This window comes from Saimiri boliviensis, chromosome X, assembly GCF_048565385.1.
Source record: "Saimiri boliviensis isolate mSaiBol1 chromosome X, mSaiBol1.pri, whole genome shotgun sequence".
Lineage (NCBI taxonomy): Eukaryota > Metazoa > Chordata > Mammalia > Primates > Cebidae > Saimiri > Saimiri boliviensis.
In genome coordinates this window covers 135,883,126-135,902,811 of record NC_133470.1, presented here as the reverse complement: position 1 = coordinate 135,902,811, position 19,686 = coordinate 135,883,126, and the positions used below count along the sequence as shown (strand labels likewise).

Sequence of the window (19,686 nt, the reverse complement as noted above, 5' to 3'; positions counted from 1 at the left end):
TTAAGTATAGAAACACTTTAGTTGTATGTGTGTATATATACATACATAAACATTCATCTATGTTAGTTTGCAGTGAATATTACGGGAAACCTTCCCATGACCATGTCTACCTATAAGTGTTAACTTTAATATTTTTATAAATAGGTCAGTCCTTCCAATTGATTGTTCCAAAAATTTGCTTCTACTTATTTTCTAAAGATATATTTCTAAGTTTAGTTAGAACAACTAAATAATCCAAGTAGAAAATTTATATCAGTAAAGGTGAACAGGCTAGGCACAGTGGCTCTTGCCTTTAATACCAGCACTTTGGGAGACCAAGGTGGGAAGACCTCTTGAGTCCAGGAATTGAGACTGGCCTGGGCCACATAGTGAGACCCCATCTTTAAAAGCAAAAAAACGAAAAAAATTAGCCTGGTGTAATTGTGCATGCCTGTAGTCCCAGTTGGTCAAGAGGCTGAGGTGGGAGTATCACTTGAGCCCAGGGGATCAGGACTATAATGCACTGTGAGTCTGGGCAGCAGAGCAAGATCGTGTCTAAATGAATGAATAAAAGAGGTCAAAAATGAACCTATCCCAAGAAATGTAATTAGCTTTTCTTTTTGTTCACTGAAAGTTTGTTTATTAAGTTATTAATGTTTTACAAAGTTAGTTCAATGTTTTATGGAAGTTAAAATCCTGAGTTTCCCCTCAATAATACAGATCTTTATAATACAGACATTTATACAAACTACTACAATTACTGATACCTAATATAATTAGACTTTATAACTTCCATTTGTCAGGTAAATAAAACACCTCTCAAAGTTACCATAACTTTAGGAATTCACAAATTCCTATTTCTCCAGTTTTTCATTAGTATTTTAAACTTTCGTAAAAGTATAAAACAAAACCCCCAAATCAAAGGCCTTAATATGGAACAACACTGAGAGATAGAGTAATGTAAGAAGCTCTTTTATTCATCACAGAAAACAAAAATACAGAATATATTTACTAATTTCTTTTCCACTAAAGAAAATGTACCTTGTATTTAGAGAAATAAATCCTTAATTGCTGGAAGTTGCCTTTGGAGGATGATCCATAAGTGTCAATCAATGGTCAGATATTGACACCAGGGTCCATCCCTTCTGCATTAATCTTCATACTTTAAGCTCCTTTATCTGCAATTCAGCCTTTTCAGTTTCAGTCTGAAAGATAGCCATTATTCTTTAGTAATTCTTTTCACGATCATCATAGAAAGTATGGACAATCCACCTCAATATAGGATGCTTATAATATTCCCATTGTTCTGGGATATAGCCTTCTGGAATTTCTACTAGTTCAGTTTCACCAATGAATACATTCACCAGAGTTTCACCAGTTGCCACTGGAATCCTTGTAAACAAAATGTGGAATGTCAATAAATACAAAAAACACCCATTGTGAAATCTAGAAGGTTTCATGATAGATAGGCTTTTCCCATGGTCTCCACTGTGTTAAACAGGAGTGACAGCCCTCACAAAGCCACAGGTGAGGAAACCCCTGAATCCCAGTTGAATGCCAATGCACTGGCCAGACAGCTGCCACTGCGGTGACTGAGGCCTGTTGCAAAAAACTCATGGCTTCCTTGGCTGCCTTAATGAGTTTTAAACCTTTCATTCAGTTAATCTAATGTCATATCTTGATTAAAACAGATGCATGTTCATTGGTAGTGGTTTCATAAGAATGTTTATAATGAACAGCTCTACTTTTCATATATATTTATTTAGCAAAGTAAACCATTGTGATCATTAATGGTTTAAGGAAATGGATACAGATTAATTATCTCTAAAAAGAACACTCTATGGCATGCAGTGTTTCCCTTCATCTGTTACCCATTGTCATTAGATAATGAGCTTGACGTTACTTTCTGATAGAAATGTTATATTCTCCTCATAATCCTATCTATTTAATTGTCCTCATTGTAAATGGCACCTATTGATGAAGAGGCAGTCTTTTATATTGGAATGAGAATGGCATTGGATCTGAGAAGAACCACATTGAAATCCTAATCATGTTTCATACTCTGAAATCTTTGGTAAATCATTTAACTTTTTTGCAGTTAGCAATTTCCTCATTTTTAAGCAGTGAAATAAAGGTAAGATAATAATGCCCTATCTGTATAACAGGGTTATAATAAGAATCAAAAGAAATAATAAATATAAAAATGTTGATAAGCATATTTTGCTATGGAAATGGATGCCATTTAGTATTTATTATTGGTGTTAGAAGCCAGCTAAGTTACTAGTGCCATGAAACAGACTCTTTGTATAAAGCTAATTAGCCCCCAAGGGAATTGAATCCATAACCTTGTATTAATTATCCCATATTCAAACCAACTAATCTTGCCAGCCCAAGCCATATACTGTACTTCTTTTTTGCATATATTTATAAACAAAGTTAATTTTCCATTATTTCAGAGGAGTATTTCACAAAATCTTGGAGGATACCGTATTAGTCCATTCTCACACAGCTATGAAGAAATACCCCAGACTGGGTCATTTATAAAGAAAAGAGGTTTAATTGACTCACAGTTCTGCAAAGCTTGGGAGGCCTCAGGAAACTTAAAATCATGGCGGAAGGGGAATCAAACACATCCTTCTTCACATGGCAGCAGCAAGGAGAAGTGCCGAGCAAAAGGGCGAAAGCTGCTTAAAAACCATTGCATCTTGTGAGAACTCATTCACTATCATGAGAACAGCATGAGGGAAATGACTCCCAGTATTGAATTATCGATTATTATTCAATTTTCTTTCCCTAGTCCTACCCTTGACACCTGGGGATTATTACAATTCAAGGTGAGATTTGGGTGGGGATGCAGAGCTAAACCATATAATTCCATACCTGGCACCTCCCAAATCTCATGTCTCAAATTTCAAAACACAATCATGCCCTTCCAGCAGTCCCCCAAAATCTTCACTCATTGCAGCATTAACCCAGCATTCCAAGACTAAAGTCTCTTCTTAGACAAAGCATGTTTCTCCTGCCTAGGAGCCTGTAAAATGAAAAGCTAATCACTTCCTAGATGCAACAGGGATACAAGCATTGGGTAAATATACCCCTTTCAAATGGTAAAAATTGGCCAAAATAAAGGGACTAGAGGCCCCCTGCAGGTCTGAAATCTAGTAAGACAATCATTAAACCTCAGAGTTCCAAAATGATCTCCTTTGACTCCATGTCTCATATCCAGGACATGCTGATGGAAGAGGCGGGTTCCCGTGACGTTGGGCAGCTTTGCCCTGTATCTTGGCAGGGTGAAGCCCCTCTCCTGGTTGTTTTCACAAGGTGGTGTTGAGTGTCTATGGCTTTTCCAGGCTCATGGTACAAGCTGTCAGTAGATCTGCCATTCTGGGGTCTGGAGGATGGTGGCCCTCTTCTCACAGCTCCACTAAGCAATGCCCCAGTGGCTACTATGTGTGGGGGCTCCAACCCCATATTTCCCTTCTGCATTGCCCTACCAGAGAGTCTCCGTAAGTGCTCTGCGCCTGCAGCAAACTTCTGCCTGGACATCTAGGCGTTTTCATACATCTGTAAAATCTAGGTTAGAGGTTCCCAAACCTCAGTTCTTCACTTTTGTATACCTGCAGGCTCAACACCACACGGAAGTTGCCAAGGCTTGGGGCTCGCACCCTCCGAAGCCATGGCCCGAGCTCTACCATGTCTCCTTTCAGCCTTGGCTGGAGGGGAAGGGGTGCAGGGCATCAAAGAGGCTGCATACAGCAGAGGGGCCCTGGACCTGACACAGGAAACCATTCTTCTCTTCTAGGCCTCCAGGCCTGTGATGGGAAAGGCTGCCATGAAAGTCTCATGCCCTGGAGACATTTTCCTCATTGTCGTGGTGGTTAGCATTTGGCGCCTCATTACTTGTGCACATTTCTGCAGAGGGCTTGAATTTCTCCCCAGAAAATGGATTTTTCTTTTCTACTGCATTGTCAGTCTGCAACTTTTATAAACTTTTATGTTCTGCTTTCTCTTGAACACTTTGCTGCTTAGAAATGTCTTCCGCCAAATACCCTAAATCATCTCTCCCAAGTTCAAAGTTCCACAGATCTTTAGGTCAGGGACAAACTGCCAACGGTCTCTCTGCATTGCAAGAGTGATCTTTATTCCCTTTCCCAAGAAGTTTCACGTCTCCATCGGAGACCACCTCAGCCTGTACTTTATTGTCCATATCACTATCAGCATTGTAGTCAAAGCCATTCAACAAGTCTCTGGGAAATTCCAAACAAAGCTTCCCACATTTTCCTGTCTTCTTCTGAGCCCTCCAAACTCTTCCAACCTCTGCCTGTTACCCAGTTCCAAATTCGCTTCCACATTTTCGGGTATCTTCATAGAAGCACCCCACTATCCACTCCCAATTTACGGTAGTCGTCTGTTCTCACACTGCTATGAATAAATACCTGAGACTGGTTAATTTATTTTATTTTATTATTTTTTTGAGATGGATTCTCACTCTGTCACCAAGACTGAAGTACGGTGATGTGATCGCAGCTCACTGCAACCTCTGCCTCCTGAGTTCAAGCAATTCTCCTGCCTCAGCCTCCCAAGTAGCTGGGATTACAGGCATGCATCACTACGCCCAGCTAATTTTTGTATTTTTAGTAGAGATGGGGTGTCGCCATGTTGGCCAGGCTGGTCTTGAACTCCTGACCTCAGGTAACCCGCCCACCTCTGCCTCTGGAAGTGCTAGGATTACAGGCGTGAACCTCTGCGGAGACTGGGTAATTTATAGCGGAAAGAGACTAAATTGACCCAGTTCTGCAGGGCCTGGGAGGCCTCAGGAAACTTACAGTCATGGCCAAAGGGGAAGCAAACACATCCTTATTCCCACTGTGGTAGCAAGAAGTGCCAAACAAAAGGGGAAAATTCCTTTATAAAACCCTCAGGTATCGTGAGAACTCACTTGTGATCGCAATTTGGGTGAGGACACAGAGCCAAACCATATCAGATACCAACTTTCCTAGAATTCGTGTGTTAACAGAAGTAGTCGCTGTCCAGAATTTATAATGCTTATTAAAAAATTTACACAAGTCTTTTTCATATACTGTTAAACCCTTAGACTTTGTTAAATATTTAGATATTTTAGTAATATCTTAAAAAGTGTATATAATCTTTAAAAATATGGTAGATATAATTGATATATATTTCCTCAATTTTTTCAAGTATATTTTATAAGCGTTTTAACTTGGATTATTTATATTTCAGGCACAAGTACCCTCAAGTTCATCAAGAATTCCAGGTCCTCCTCCACCACCTCCATTGCCAGGTGCTGGGCCACCTCCACCACCACCACCACCTCCTCTACCCGGAGGAGCTCCTCCTCCTCCTCCTCCACCTCCACCTCCACCTCCTTTACCTGGAATGGCAGGGATACCACCACCCCCACCACTTTTATTTGGCGGACCTCCTCCACCACCACCCCTCGGAGGAGTTCCTTGTCCCCCAGGATTCTCAGTTGATCTACCTTACGGAATGAAGCAGAAAAAAATCTATAAACCTGAAGTGTCCATGAAGAGAGTTAATTGGTCAAAGGTAATACTAAAACTAGAGTATTTTGATTTTGTGTAGCTGTTGGTGATCATTGCTATGTGTATGCGTTGTATAATGTGAGAGTATGACTGCTGACTCTTTCCCTTCCTTTTTGAGTTCATCATTTTATGTCTGTCTGTCAATTTAGGGTCTAGATAATTGGAAACTCTCTGGATAGTTTGACATTGTGAAGTAGACAAAAGGAAAATCAAAGTGATGTAGAGAATAATATTTGAAATATACAACAAAGGAAAAGCAATTTTGATTCTTTTATCATAGCTTTTCTTTAAATTTTTTTAATTGATATGTAATATTTATACATATTTATGGGGTACATGTGATTTTTGCTACATGCATAGAATGTGTAATGATCAAGTCAGGGTGTTTAGGATATCCATTACCTTTAATATTTGTCATCTGTTTGTGTTGAGAACATTTCAGATCTTCTCTTCTAGTTAATTTGAAATATATAATATGTTGTTAACTATGGTCACTTTACTGTACTATTAAACACTAGAACTTATTCCTTCTATCTGACTATATGTTTGTACGTATTAACCTATCTCGCTTCACCCTCCCACCTCCCACCCACACCCTTCCCAGTCTCTGGTAACTAATATTCTATTGTCTACCTTCATGATATCTACTTTTAAAGCTCCTATATATGAGTGAGAATATATATTTGCTTTTCTGTGTCAAGCTTTTTTTTACTTAATATAATGATTTCCAATTCCATACATATTTCTGGAAGTGACAGGATTTGATTCTTTTATACAGTTGAATAGTATTCCATTATGTTTCAATACTGTGTTTTCTTTATCCATTCATTCATTGATGGATGCTTCGCTTGATTTCATACCTTCATCATTGTGCCTAGTGCTGCAATAAACATGAGGGTGCAGGTATCTCTTTGATATTCTGATTTTCTTTCCTTTGTATAAATACCCAGTGGTGGGATTACAGCATTATCGTGTGGTAATTCTGTTATTTAGGTTTTCTGTAATGGCTGTACTATTTACATTCCTAACAGTAGTATATGAAAATTCCCTTTTCTCCACATCTTTGTCAGCATTTATTATTATTATTTTTGACAATAGCTATTCTAATTGGCATAAGATGCTAATAAGATATCTCAGTGTGATCTTGATTTGTATTTCTCTGGTGATTAGTGATGATGAGCACATTTTCATATATTTGGCCGTTTGTATGTCTTCTTTTGAGAAATGTCTACTCAAATTCTTTGTCTACTCCTTAATGCGATTGTTTGTTTTGTTGCTGTTGTTCGGATTTCTTGCCTTTTCTGGATATATACACCAATGGAATAGAATGGACTTTCCAACAATTGTCCATTGTGGGATAAATAGTTTGCAGATATTTTCTCCCATTCAACAGATTGTTCGTTGTTCCCTTTTCTATGCAGAAGCTTTTAAGTTGAATGTAACCTCACTTACCCATGTTTGTTTTTTGTTTCCTATGCTTCTCAGGTCTTACCAGAAAATCTTTGACTGGACCAGTGTCCTGGAGCATTTCCCGTACATATTCTTCTAGTAGTTTTATAGTCTCAGGTCTTATGCTTAAGTCTTTAATTCATTTTAAGTCCATTTTTGTATATTGTGAGATATATGGGTCGGGTTTAATTCTTTTGCAAATGGATATCCAGTTTTCCTATCATCAGTTATTAAAGAGGGTGTCCTTTCCCCATTGCATATTCTGGGCACATTTGTGCCAAATCTGTTAGCTGTAAATACATGAATTTACTTCTTGCTTTTCTATTCTATTCCATTGGTGAATATATCTGTTTTTACATTAGTACCATGCTGTTTTGACTACTATAGTCTCTTATATTTTGAAGTAAATGTCCTGCTTTGATCTTTTTGCTCAGGATTGCTTTGGCTATTCACACTCTTGTGTGGTTCCATATGAATTTTAGGGTTATTTTTCCTATTTTTGTGAAAAAAAATGTTAATGGTATTTTTATAGGGATTGCTTTGGATCTGTAGATTGCTTTGGGCTGCATGGTCATTTTAACAATATAAAGTCTTTTATTGTATAAGCATTGTGTTTCTTTTTATTTGTTTGTGTCCTCTTTAATTGCTTTGATCAGTGTTTTATAATGTTTCTTATAAAGTTATTTTACTTCTTTGGTTAAAATAATTCTTAGGTTTTTTATTTTTTTGTGGCTATTGTAAATGGGACTGCCTTTTTTATTTCTTTTTCAGCAAGTTTGTTGTTCGGGTATAGACACATTAATACATTTTCTGTGTTGATTTTGTATACTCCAACTTACTGAATTTATTAATTCTAAGAGCTTTTTGTGGGGTGTTTAGGCATCTCCAAATGTCAGATCATGTTGTCTGCAAAGAGGGACAATTTGATGTTCTCTTCTACAACTTGAATGTCCTTTATTTCTTTGCTTGACTGACGGCTCTGGCTAGGACTTCCAGTACTATGTTGAATAGGAGTGGTGAAAGTGAGCATCCTAGTCTTGTTCAAATTCTTAGAGGAAAGGCTTTTATGTTTTTTCCATTCGCTGTGATGTTAGCAATGGGTTTGTCATATATGGCATTTATTACGTGGAGGTATGTTCCCTGTCTGCTTAATTGAGAGTTTTTATTGTGAAGCGATGTTACATTTTATCAAATGCTTTTTCTGCATCTGTTGAGATAATTATATAGTTTTCATCTTTCATTCTTTTGATGTGATGTATCATGTTTATTGATTGGCATATGTTAAACCATCCTGGCATTCCTGGGGTATATCCCATTGATTATGGTGTATTATCTTTTGGATATGCTGTTGGATTCGGTTTCCTAGTATTTTGTTGAGGAAGTTTATGCCTGTGTTTATCAGGGATATTTTTAAATTGTGTCCTTATTTGGTTTTGGTATTGGGGTAATGCTGGCCTTGTAGGACGAGTTAGGAAGAATTTCCTGCTCTTTAGTTTTTTGGAATAGTTTGTCAAGAATTGGTGTTACTTCTTTTTTACAAATTTGGAAGAATTTATCAGTAAAGTCATTAGTCCTGGGGCTTTTTTATTGGGGGAACTTTCTTAGTAGATTGTATGTATCCAGTAATTGTTCCATTTCCTCTAGCTTTTCAGCTCATTAATGTATAGTTATCCATAGTAGTCTCTGATAGTTTTTGTATTTCTGTGGTATTGGTGGTAATATCTCCTCTTCCATTTCTGATTTTGTTTGTTTAGGTCTCTTTTTTTCTTGGTTAGTCTAGCTAGTGGTTTATCAATTTTATCTTTTAAAAAAATCCAACTTTTTGTTTTGTTGCTCTTTTGTGTTATATTTTTAATCTCTCTATGGTTTAGTTCTGCTCTGATGTTTATTATGTTTTTCCTTCTACTGATTTGGGATTTAGTTGGTTCTTGCTTTTTTTGTTCCTTCAGGTGCCGAATTAAACTGTTCATTTTACATCTTTCCACTTTTCCAAAGTAGGTATTTACTGCTATAAACATCCCTCTTAGCTTTGCTTTTACTATATCCCACAGGCTTTGGTATATTGTTTTTTCATTTTCATTTATGTTAATACATTTTTAATTTTTTTTCTTAATTTCTTAATTGACCCAATGTCCATTGAGGAGCATGTTCTTTAAGGTGACGTATTTGTATAGTATCTGAAATCCCTCTTGTTATTGATATCTAATTTTATTTCATTGTGGTCTGAGATGATACTTGATATGATTTTGATTTTTAAAAATTTATTGAGTTTTTTAAATAGTAATATATGATCTATCCTTGAGAATTATTTTTATGCTGATGGGAGGAATGTTTATTCTGCAGTTGTTGGACAAAATGTTCCACAAATGTCTTTTAGGCCTGTTTGTTCTAAAGTGCAGTTTAAATCTAATGTTTATTTGCTGATTTTCTGCCTAGAAGATCTGTCTAATGTTGGGAGTAGGATGCTGAAGTCCCCAACTATTACTACATTACAGTCTATCTTTCCCTTTACGTCTTATAATATTTATTTGTTTATCTGGGTGCTCCAGTGTTGGGTACATATATATTTTGACATGTTACCTCTTCTTGCCAAATTGATGCCTTTATCATTATATAATGACCTACTTTGTCTCTTTTACTGTTTTTGATTTAACATCTTTGATCTGATATATGTATGTTTACTCCTCACTTTTGGTTACCATTTGCAATTTAATATCTTCTATTTTATTATTTTCAGTCTATGTGTGTCTTGCAGGTGAAATATGTTTCTTGTTGGAAGCATATAGTTGGGTCATGCTTTTTAATAGATTCAACCAGTCTATATCTTCTAAGTGGGCAATTTAATTTACATTCAAGTTTATTATTGATAGGTGAGGACGTACTCCTGTCATTTTGTTCATTGCTTTCTGTTTGTTTTGTATATCCTTTGTTTTTTCTTTCTTTGTTATCGTTTATCCGTGTGGTTTGGTAGTTTTCTATAGTGTTAATATTTGAGTCCTTTCTCATTTGTGTATCTGCTCTACATGTGAGTTTTATACTTTCATGTGCTTTCATGATGACATATTCTTTTTTAGATATGTAGGACTTCCTTAAACATTTCTTGCAGGGCTTGTCTAGTGGTGATGAATTCCCTCAGTTTTTGTGTATTTGGGAAAGACATTATTTCTCCTTCATTTTTGAGGGATCGATTTGCTGGGTGTATATAACTGGCTTCCAGGGTTTTTTTTTGTTTTTTTTTTTTTTTTTCCCTTTGGCACTTTAAATATACTGTCCCATTCTCTCTTGTCCTGTGGCCTCTCCAGTATGCTGCTCCACATGTCCTTGGGATGTAGGACACTGTGTGGGCTAGAGTGCTAGGACCAGGTCTCATTGCTGGTTCCAGCCAGTGTCATACCACTTCAGTCATTTGGGTGGATGTCGGAGGATTTCAGTTGGCTCCAAGGATGTGGAGATAGAGAATCATTCAGCCCCAGGGCAGGATGTAGTCTGATGGAGTTTGCGCTCTCAGTCTGTTGCCATACTGCAGCTACTTAGGTCTTGGTGGCGTGTGTGGGATCCAGTGTGAATGCCCTTTCTAGAGCAATGCTGTTGTAAGACTGCAGGTAACGTTGTATACTAAAGACTAGTTTCAGGGCCTGTGGAGGCTGAGTGGGTCTCTTATGGCTAGAATCCTCAGAGTTCACAGTGTTCCGGAATCTGGACCACTGAGGATATGTTATTTACCCTTTTCCCACATTAGGGAGCTTCTGTGGGCTCTAAACTGATCACAGCCGGGCTTGCTGCTGGAATTCCCTCTCCTTCCATGCCTCATGTATTTTCTGTAACTTCCCTGCCAAATTCCAGTGTTGTTACATGCTGTGATTATCTACTCTTTTTTTTTTTTTTTTTTTTTTGGCTTTTTATGGAGGATGTGAGTGCCACGTGCCTCCAGTCAGCCATCTTGAAGCCTCTTCCCCATTTTTCTTAAAATCCTTTGTATTTATTGAGCCTTTTTATCTTATTTTTTTTCTTCTTTTTTTTTTTATCACATTTTAGGTTTTGGGGTACATGTGAAGAACATGCAAGATTGTTGCATAGGTACACACCTGGCAGTGTGCTTTGCTGCCTTCCGTCCCCTCACTTGTATCTGTCATTTCTCCCCATGCTATCTCTTCCCACCTCCCCACACCCCCGTCCCTCCCCCATTTCCCCCCAACGGACCCCAGTGTGTAGTGCTCCCCTCCCTGTGTCCATGCGTTCTCATTGTTCAACACCCGCCTATGAGTGAGAATATACGGTGTTTGATTTTCTGCTCTTGTGTCAGTTTGCTGAGAATGATGGTTTCCAGGTTCATCCATGTCCCTACAAAGGACGTGAACTCATCGTTTTTGATGGCTGCGTAATATTCCATGGTGTATATGTACTACATTTTCCCTGTCCAGTCTATCATCGTTGGGCATTTGGGTTGGTTCCAGGTCTTTGCTGTTGTAAACAGTGCTGCAATGAACATTCGTGTGCACGTGTCCTTGTAGTAGAATGATTTATAATCCTTTGGATATATACCCAGTAATGGGATTGCTGGGTCAAATGGGATTTCTATTTTTAGGTCATTGAGGAATCGCCACACTGTCTTCCACAATGGTTGAACTAATTTACACTCCCACCAACAGTGTAAAAGTGTTCCTATTTCTCCACATCCTCTCCAGCATCTGTTGTTTCCCGATTTTGTAATGATCGCCATTCTAACTGGTATGAGATGGTATCTCAATGTGGTTTTGATTTGCATTTCTCTGATGACCAGTGATGATGAGCATTTTTTCATATGTTTGTTGGCCTCCTGTATGTCTTCTTTTGTAAAGTATCTGTTCATATCCTTCGCCCATTTTTGAATGGGCTTGTATTTTTTTTTCTTGTAGATCTGCTTTAGTTCTTTGTAAATTCTGGATATCAGCCCCTTGTCAGATGGGTAGGCTGCAAAAATTTTTTCCCATTCTGTTGGTTGCCAATTCACTCTAATGACTGTTTCTTTTGCCGTGCAGAAGCTGTGGAGTTTGATTAGGTCCCATTTGTCTATTTTGGCTTTTGTTGCCCTTGCTTTTGGCGTTTTGGTCATGAAGTCCTTGCCTACACCTATGTCCTGAATGGTTTTGCCTAGATTTTCTTGTAGGGTTTTTATGGTGTTAGGTCTGATGTTTAAGTCTTTAATCCATCTGGAGTTAATTTTGGTGTAAGGTGTCAGGAAGGGGTCCTGTTTCTGCTTTCTGCACATGGCTAGCCAGTTTTCCCAACACCATTTATTAAACGGAATCCTTTCCCCATTGCTTGTTTTTGTCAGGTTTGTCGAAGATCAGATGGTTGTGGGTATGTTGTATTTCCTCTGAGGCCTCTGTTCTGTTCCATTGGTCTATATCTCTGTTTTGGTACCAGTACCATGCTGTTTTGATTACTGTAGCCTTGTAGTATAGTTGGAAGTCCAGTAGTGTGATGCCTCCTGCTTTGTTCTTTTTGCTTAGAATTGACTTGGCTATGCGGGCTCTCTTTTGGTTCCATATGAAGTTTAAGGTGTTTTTTTCCAGTTCTGTGAAGAAGGTCATTGGTAGCTTGATGGGAATAGTGTTGAATCTGTAAATTACTTTGGGCAGTATGGCCATTTTCACGATGTTGATTCTTCCTAACCATGAACATGGAACGTTTCTCCATCTGTTTGTGTCCTCTCTTATTTCGTTGAGCAATGGCTTGTAGTTCTCCTTGAAGAGGTCCTTTATGTTCCTTGTTGGTTGTATTCCTAGGTATTTTATTCTCTTTGTAGCAATTGTGAATGGCAGTTCGTTCTTGATTTGGCTCTCTTGAAGTCTATTACTGGTGTATAGGAATGCTTGTGATTTTTGCACGTTGATTTTGTATCCTGAGACTTTGCTGAAGTTGTTTATCAGTTTCAGGAGATTTTGGGCTGAGATGATGGGGTCTTCCAGATATACAATCATGTCATCTGCAAATAGAGACAATTTGATTTCCTCCTTTCCAATTTGGATACCCTTTATTTCTTTTTCTTGCCTGATTGCTCTGGCTAGAACTTCCAATACTATATTGAATAGGAGTGGTGAGAGAGGGCATCCTTGTCTAGTGCCAGATTTCAAAGGGAATGCTTCCAGTTTTGCCCATTCAGTATGATATTGGCTGTTGGTTTGTCGTAAATAGCTTTTATTGTTTTGAGATACGTTCCGTCAATACCTAGTTTATTGAGGGTTTTTAGCATAAAGGGTTGTTGAATTTTGTCAAAAGCCTTCTCTGCATCAATTGAGATAATCATGTGGTTTTTGTCTATGGTTCTGTTTATGTGGTGAATTACGTTTATGGACTTGCGTATGTTGAACCAGCCTTGCATCCCCGGGATGAATCCTACTTGATCATGGTGGATGAGCTTTTTGATATGCTGTTGCAATCGGTTTGCCAGTATTTTATTGAAGATTTTTGCATCTATGTTCATCATGGATATTGGCCTGAAATTTTCTTTTCTTGTTGAGTCTCTGCCGGGTTTTGGTATCAGGATGATGTTTGTCTCATAAAATGATTTGGGAAGGATTCCCTCTTTTTGGATTGTCTGGAATAGTTTCAGAAGGAATGGTATCAGCTCCTCTTTGTATGTCTGGTAGAATTCAGATGTGAACCCATCTGGACCTGGGCTTTTTTTTGGTGGTAGGCTGTTTATTGCTGCCTCGACTTCAGACCATGTTATTGGTCTATTCAGGGTTTCGGCTTCTTCCAGGTTTAGGCTTGGGAGGATGCAGGTGTCCAGGAATTTATCCATTTCTTCCAGGTTTACTAGTTTATGTGCATAGGGTTGTTTGTAATAATCTCTGATGATGGTTTGGATTTCTGTGGAATCTGTGGTGATATCCCCTTTATCGTTTTTTATTGCGTCAATTTGGTTATTCTCTCTTTTCTTTTTTATTAATCTGGCTAGTGGTCTGTCTATTTTGTTGATCTTTTCAAAAAACCAGCTCCTGGATTTATTGATTTTTTGAGAAGTTCTTTGTGTCTCTATTTCCTTTAGTTCTGCTCTGATCTTAGTTATTTCCTGTCTTCTGCTACGTTTTGAGTTTTTTTGATCTTGCTCCTCTAGCTCTTTCAATTTTGATGATAGGGTGTCAATTTGAGATCTCTCCTTTCTTCTCATGTGAGCACTCATTGCTATATATTTTCCTCTAGAGACTGCTTTAAATGTGTCCCAGAGATTCTGGTATGTTGTGTCTTCGTTCTCATTGTTTTCGAAGACCATCTTTATTTCTGCCTTCATTTCATTGTTTATCCAGTCAACATTCAAGAGCAAGTTGTTCAGTTTCCATGAAGCTGTGCGGTTCTGAGTTAGTTTCTGCATTCTGAGTTCTAACTCGATTGCACTGTGGTCTGAGAGACTGTTTGTTATGATTTCTGTTCTTTTGCATTTGCTGAGGAGTGATTTATTGCCAATCATGTGGTCAATTTTAGAGTAGGTGTGATGTGGTGCTGAGAAGAATGTATATTCTGTGGATTTGGGGTGGAGAGTTCTGTAAATGTCTATTAGGTTTGCTTGTTCCAGGTCTGAGTTCAGGTCCTGGATATCCTTGTTGATTTTCTGTCTGGTTGATCTGTCTAATATTGACAATGGGGTGTTAAAGTCTCCCACTATTATTGTGTGGGAGTCTAAGTCTCTTTGTAAGTCATTAAGAACTTGCCTTATGTATCTGGGTGCTCCTGTATTGGGTGCGTATATATTTAGGATTGTTAGCTCTTCTTGTTGCAGTGATCCTCTTGAAGCCTCTTCCCCATTTTTCTTAAAATCCTTGGTATTATTGAGCCTTTTTATCTTATTTTTTTTCTTAATGAATAACTTTTTTTTTTAGTTTTACACTTCCAAATAGTATGGAATAAGTGACGATATTTAGTGTTGACTTACCTTAATTATTTTTTGATAGGATGTTTGAAATTACTTTCTTCTGAATGTTGTTTGGCTTTATTATTATCAAATAATATGCTTCTTTTAAAAGGTTATTATGTAGATTGACAGAGTCCTTATTTAGTGGGAACTAATATTTTAATGAAAATCCATATTTACCCAGACAACCATTTGGGGAAATGTCTCATCCAAGAGCATATTTACAGTATTAGACAGCATATAAGTAGTAAGTTGGTTTAAAAAGAATGATTAAATCATTTTTCAATCTTTTGCATACATTTATGATTAGCTCATAAGAGTAAACTTGTATTAAATGGTTTTAGAATGTAGGCTTTCTTCTTAAAAAATTAGGTACAGTTCATCAAAATACTGGATTACAAAGCTGTTGCTTAGTTGTCTGCCTCTGTTATTGTAATGATATGCTTCCTAGTTTAACAGTATAGTATACAGTGTAATGGTAGTTACACATCACAAAGCTTCACAGGATAATGGAAGATAAAGTTCTAATCTTGGGGAGTAGTTAAGACCATAGTCCCCTGGAGCACACATCTAGATTTAAGTCCCAGCTCTGCCATTTACTAATTTGGGTAGCCACTTAAACTTTCTTGGGTTCTGTTTCCTCATTTTTTTAAGTAGAGATAATAACAGGTCAAAACATTATTATAAGGATTAAATTAGTTAATATATGCAAATCACTTTAAACAGTACCTGACACCAAGTAGGAGATGTGTGTCAGCTATCCTTATGCTACCTTAAACCTAGTGAGTGAACAAGGGGAATTCACTTTTCTTGATTTCCCTGTTTTAAAAAACGCAGGAAGAGGATGGTTTTATGTGAGTTGGGGTTAGGATTTCCTAAATTATTTTTAAGCCTCCTAAGTAGAATAATATTTAATATGCAATTTGCTATGAGGCCCATTGCTATTGTGTACCATTTCTTCACACAATTCTGAGTTTCCCAATGAATATTTACAAGTATTATTTAGGTACATCCTGAAATTGACTTCGAGGATAGAGAAATAAAGGAAATTATAATTTAGAATCTTTGTTCTTTTTGTTTCAGGTTGAGCCCACAGAATTATCTGAAAACTGTTTCTGGTTAAAAGTTAAAGAAGACAAGTTTGAGAATCCAGATCTCTTCGCAAAATTGGCACTCAATTTTGCTACTCAGATAAAAGGTACATTTTTAAAAATAAAATATAAGTTTCTGATTCAGGTATAATTTAATTCAGTGCTTTGCTAAAAATTTCTAGTAATGTGTATGTGTACTTTTCCCGCACTAGACAGGGTGAAACATAAATAGGTGGACGTTTAACCGTATTTTACCTAATAACTAAAGAAGGAAATTTATTTTACCTTTGAATTTTATTACACGTAAGTGTTATTATTCTTCTGAGAACACAGGGTTTATTATTGTTAAATATGTGTGTTGCACTGCTCCATTATAAAATCGTCATTTTTACTGAAAAGTAGGGGAGATAAATCTGTTAATTCATCATGTAAGAGTAAATAATGTAAGAGAACACTAAAGTCTCAGAATTTTTCATGAAATTGAAGTAAGATTGGTCCTATAGTCTTAATAGTCTTTCCTGTCATGCTTGTATTATTATCAATTTGGATTCTTGGGAAATGCTATAGTTTTTGCTTTAATTAGATATTTTGGATTAATATCAAAATCTAGTACCTTATAAGTATTATTTACTGATTTGATAATACAGTACTTTGTTATTAGATCATTTATTCACTTGGGAATTTCACACATGATTTTGATACTATACAGGTAGCTTCTCAATCTCATAATCATTATGGTTCATTAACTTTTGGTATTTTGTTAACATGATTATTTCACTAATCATTGCAGAAGTGATAGTTCAGTTAAGGATAGTATTTTTTGTCTCAGTGAGTCCTTGCAATTGAAAAATGGAAAGAATCCATACTCTCATGCCCTTGCACCTTTACCATTCATTTGTATGATTTGTCACATTATGCCTTAGAATACGAGAATATAAATTTTGGAGAATAGAGGTATGAAAAATTTTTTTTAGATTATGTACACTGGAGGTTGTTGTGCTGTGTTTGTTGTTCTTTGTAAATTGAGGTTCACATACACATAAAATCTGTGGTGATTAGACTATTCTGAAGAATTTTGACCTTTTAAAAAAGTTACTACTATTAGGCCTACCTTTTTTTTCTCATTTGGTATCGTAGGCCTCACATTTAAAGAATTCTTTAATGACTCAAGTATTTATCATTTACTATAATCACTTTTTAAAGTTAAAAAGTTGCTTGTAGTGAAGTGTTCATGCTTATAGCAAATTATTCATATAGTAAAATAAGGTAGTATAACAAATGTAAATCTCCCTTCAATCTCAGAAATACAGCATTTTGTCCAGATAAAATCATTACTTCTAATTTTTCACATTTTATCCTAGAAATAAATAGTCTATGCCTCTCAACACATATGTGCATTTATCATTTTTTGTTTTTTATTTCTTGCTGTTTTTACCAGTTGTGTCCAAAGATTATTCTATAGGTGCTTGTGTTTATCCACTGTGTTCTTTTTACATACTGCATAGAATTTTGTGTATGGACCTATCTTAATTAATCCCATATTAATGACTATTTAGATTAGTTCTACTCTTCTGCCAATTTAAGAAATGCTGTGGTAAACATGACTCTGTATATCCTGTTTTTCACAAATGTTCAACTATCTGTAAGATAAATACTACAAGTAAAATTCCTGGATAAAATGCTGTGTAAATTTAAAAATTTTAAAGGTAGTATGAAATTACGTTCTGAATGAGTTTGCATCAATTTACAGTGTCACAAAGAATATATGTGAATATCTGTTTCCCAAAACCTTTGCCCATCTCAGAGGTAAAAATGTTAAATCATTGTTGTTATAATTTTTACTTTTTGAATACAAAGTGAAATTGAGCATATTTTCTTATATTCACAGGCAATTTTATTTTACTTTCATTTTAAAAAATAATTTTAACTCATATTCAGGGGTTTCATGTGCAGGTTTGTCACATGGGTATGTTGCGTGATTCCAAGGTTTAGGATGCAAATGATCCCATCACCTAGGTAGTGATGAGCGTAGTAACTGACCATTAGTTTTTTAATCCTTGCCCTCTTCCCTCCTTCTGCTCTATTAGGCCCCAGGGGCTCTCATTCCCATCTTTGTGTCCAGGAATACCCAGTATTTAGCTCCCACTTATAAGTGAGAACATGCTATATTTAATTTTCTGTTCCTGCTTTAATCGCTTAAGATAATGGCATCCAGCTGCATCCATGTTCCTGCAAAGGATATGATTTTTTAAATTATGACTGTATAGTATTCCGTGGTATATATATACACCACATTTTCTTAATCCAATCCACTGTTGATGGGCACCTAGGTTGATTCCACGTCTTTGCTATTGTGAACAGTGCTGTGATGCACATAAAAGTATGTGTATCTTTTGGGAGGACTGATTTATTTTCTTTTGGATTTAAACCTAGTAATGCGATTGCTGAGTAGAATGATAGTTCGTATTAAGTTATTTGAGAACTCTCCGAACTGCTTTCTACCATAGCTGAACTAATTTCCATTCTTACCAACAGTGTATAAGCATTCTGTTTTCTCCATAGCTTTGCCAGCATCTGCTTGGGGTTGTTTTTGTTTTTGTTTTGGCTTTTTAACAATAGCCATTCTGATTGGTGTGATATGGTATCTTATTGTAGTTTTGATTTTCATTTCCCTGATAGTGTTATGAGCGTTTTTTCATATGTTTGTCAGCCACTTGTATGTGTTTCTCTCTTTCTTTCTTTCTTTCTTTTTTTTTTTTTTTTTGAGATAAAGTTTCACTCTTGTTGCCCAGACTGGAGAGCAGTGGCATGATCTCAGCTCACTGCAACCTCCACCTCCCAGGTTCAAGTGATTATCCTGCCTCAGTTTCCTGAGTAGCTGAGATTACAGGCACCCACCACCATACCCAGCTAATTTTTGTATTTTTAGTAGAGACAGGGTTTCATGTTGTCCAGGCTGGTCTCAAACTCCTGACCTCAGGTGATCCACCTGCCTCAGCTTCCCAAGGTGCTAGGATTACAGGCGTGAGCCACCATGCCCAGCCCATATGTTACCTTTTGAGAAGTATCGGTTCATGTCCTTTGCTCACTTTTTGATTGGATTATTTCTTTTTTAGTTGTTGATTTCCTTACGTTCTTTGCAGGTTCTGGGTATTAGACCTTTGTGAGATGCATAGTTCATGAATATTTTCCTCTATTGTACAGCTTGTCTGTTTATCCTGTTGATAGTTTCTTTTGCTGTGCAGAAGCTACTTCGTTTAATTAAGTCTCACTTATCAATTTTTGTTGCAGTTGTTTTTGAGAACTTAGTCATAAGTTATTTCACAAGACAGATGTCCAGAGTGGCGTTTCCTAGGTTTACTTATAGGATTTGTATAATTTGAGGTCTTTAATTTAATTCTTTAATCCATTTTGAGTTACTTTTTGTGTATGGTGAAAGACAGGGTTCCAGTTTTGTTCTGCATATGGCTATACAGCCATCACAGCACCATTTATTGAATAGGTAGTCCTTTCTCCACTGCTTATTTTTGTTTGACTTTGTCAAAATTCAGATAGATGTAGGTGTGCAGCTTTATTTCTTGATTCTCTTAGTCTGTTCCATTGGTCTGTGTTTCTGTTTTTGTACCAGTACCATGCTGTTTTGGTTACTCTAGCCTTGTAATATAGTTTGTGGTCAGGTAATATGATGCCTCTGACTCTGCTCTTTTTG

At 36.8% G+C, this 19,686-nt stretch overlaps 1 protein-coding gene across 5 annotated transcripts in view; it reads left to right on the top strand.

Moving 5' to 3' along the window:
- The window catches only part of DIAPH2 (diaphanous related formin 2), a 914,837-nt gene that overhangs the window by 245,932 nt on the left and 649,219 nt on the right, over positions 1 to 19,686 (top strand). For all 5 annotated transcript variants that reach the window (XM_074391645.1, XM_074391644.1, XM_074391643.1 and 2 more), the window contains 2 exons: positions 5,221 to 5,547; positions 15,970 to 16,084. In XM_074391645.1, coding sequence (XP_074247746.1) covers positions 5,221 to 5,547; positions 15,970 to 16,084 — 442 coding nt within the window. The remainder of the gene's footprint in view (positions 1 to 5,220; positions 5,548 to 15,969; positions 16,085 to 19,686) is intronic.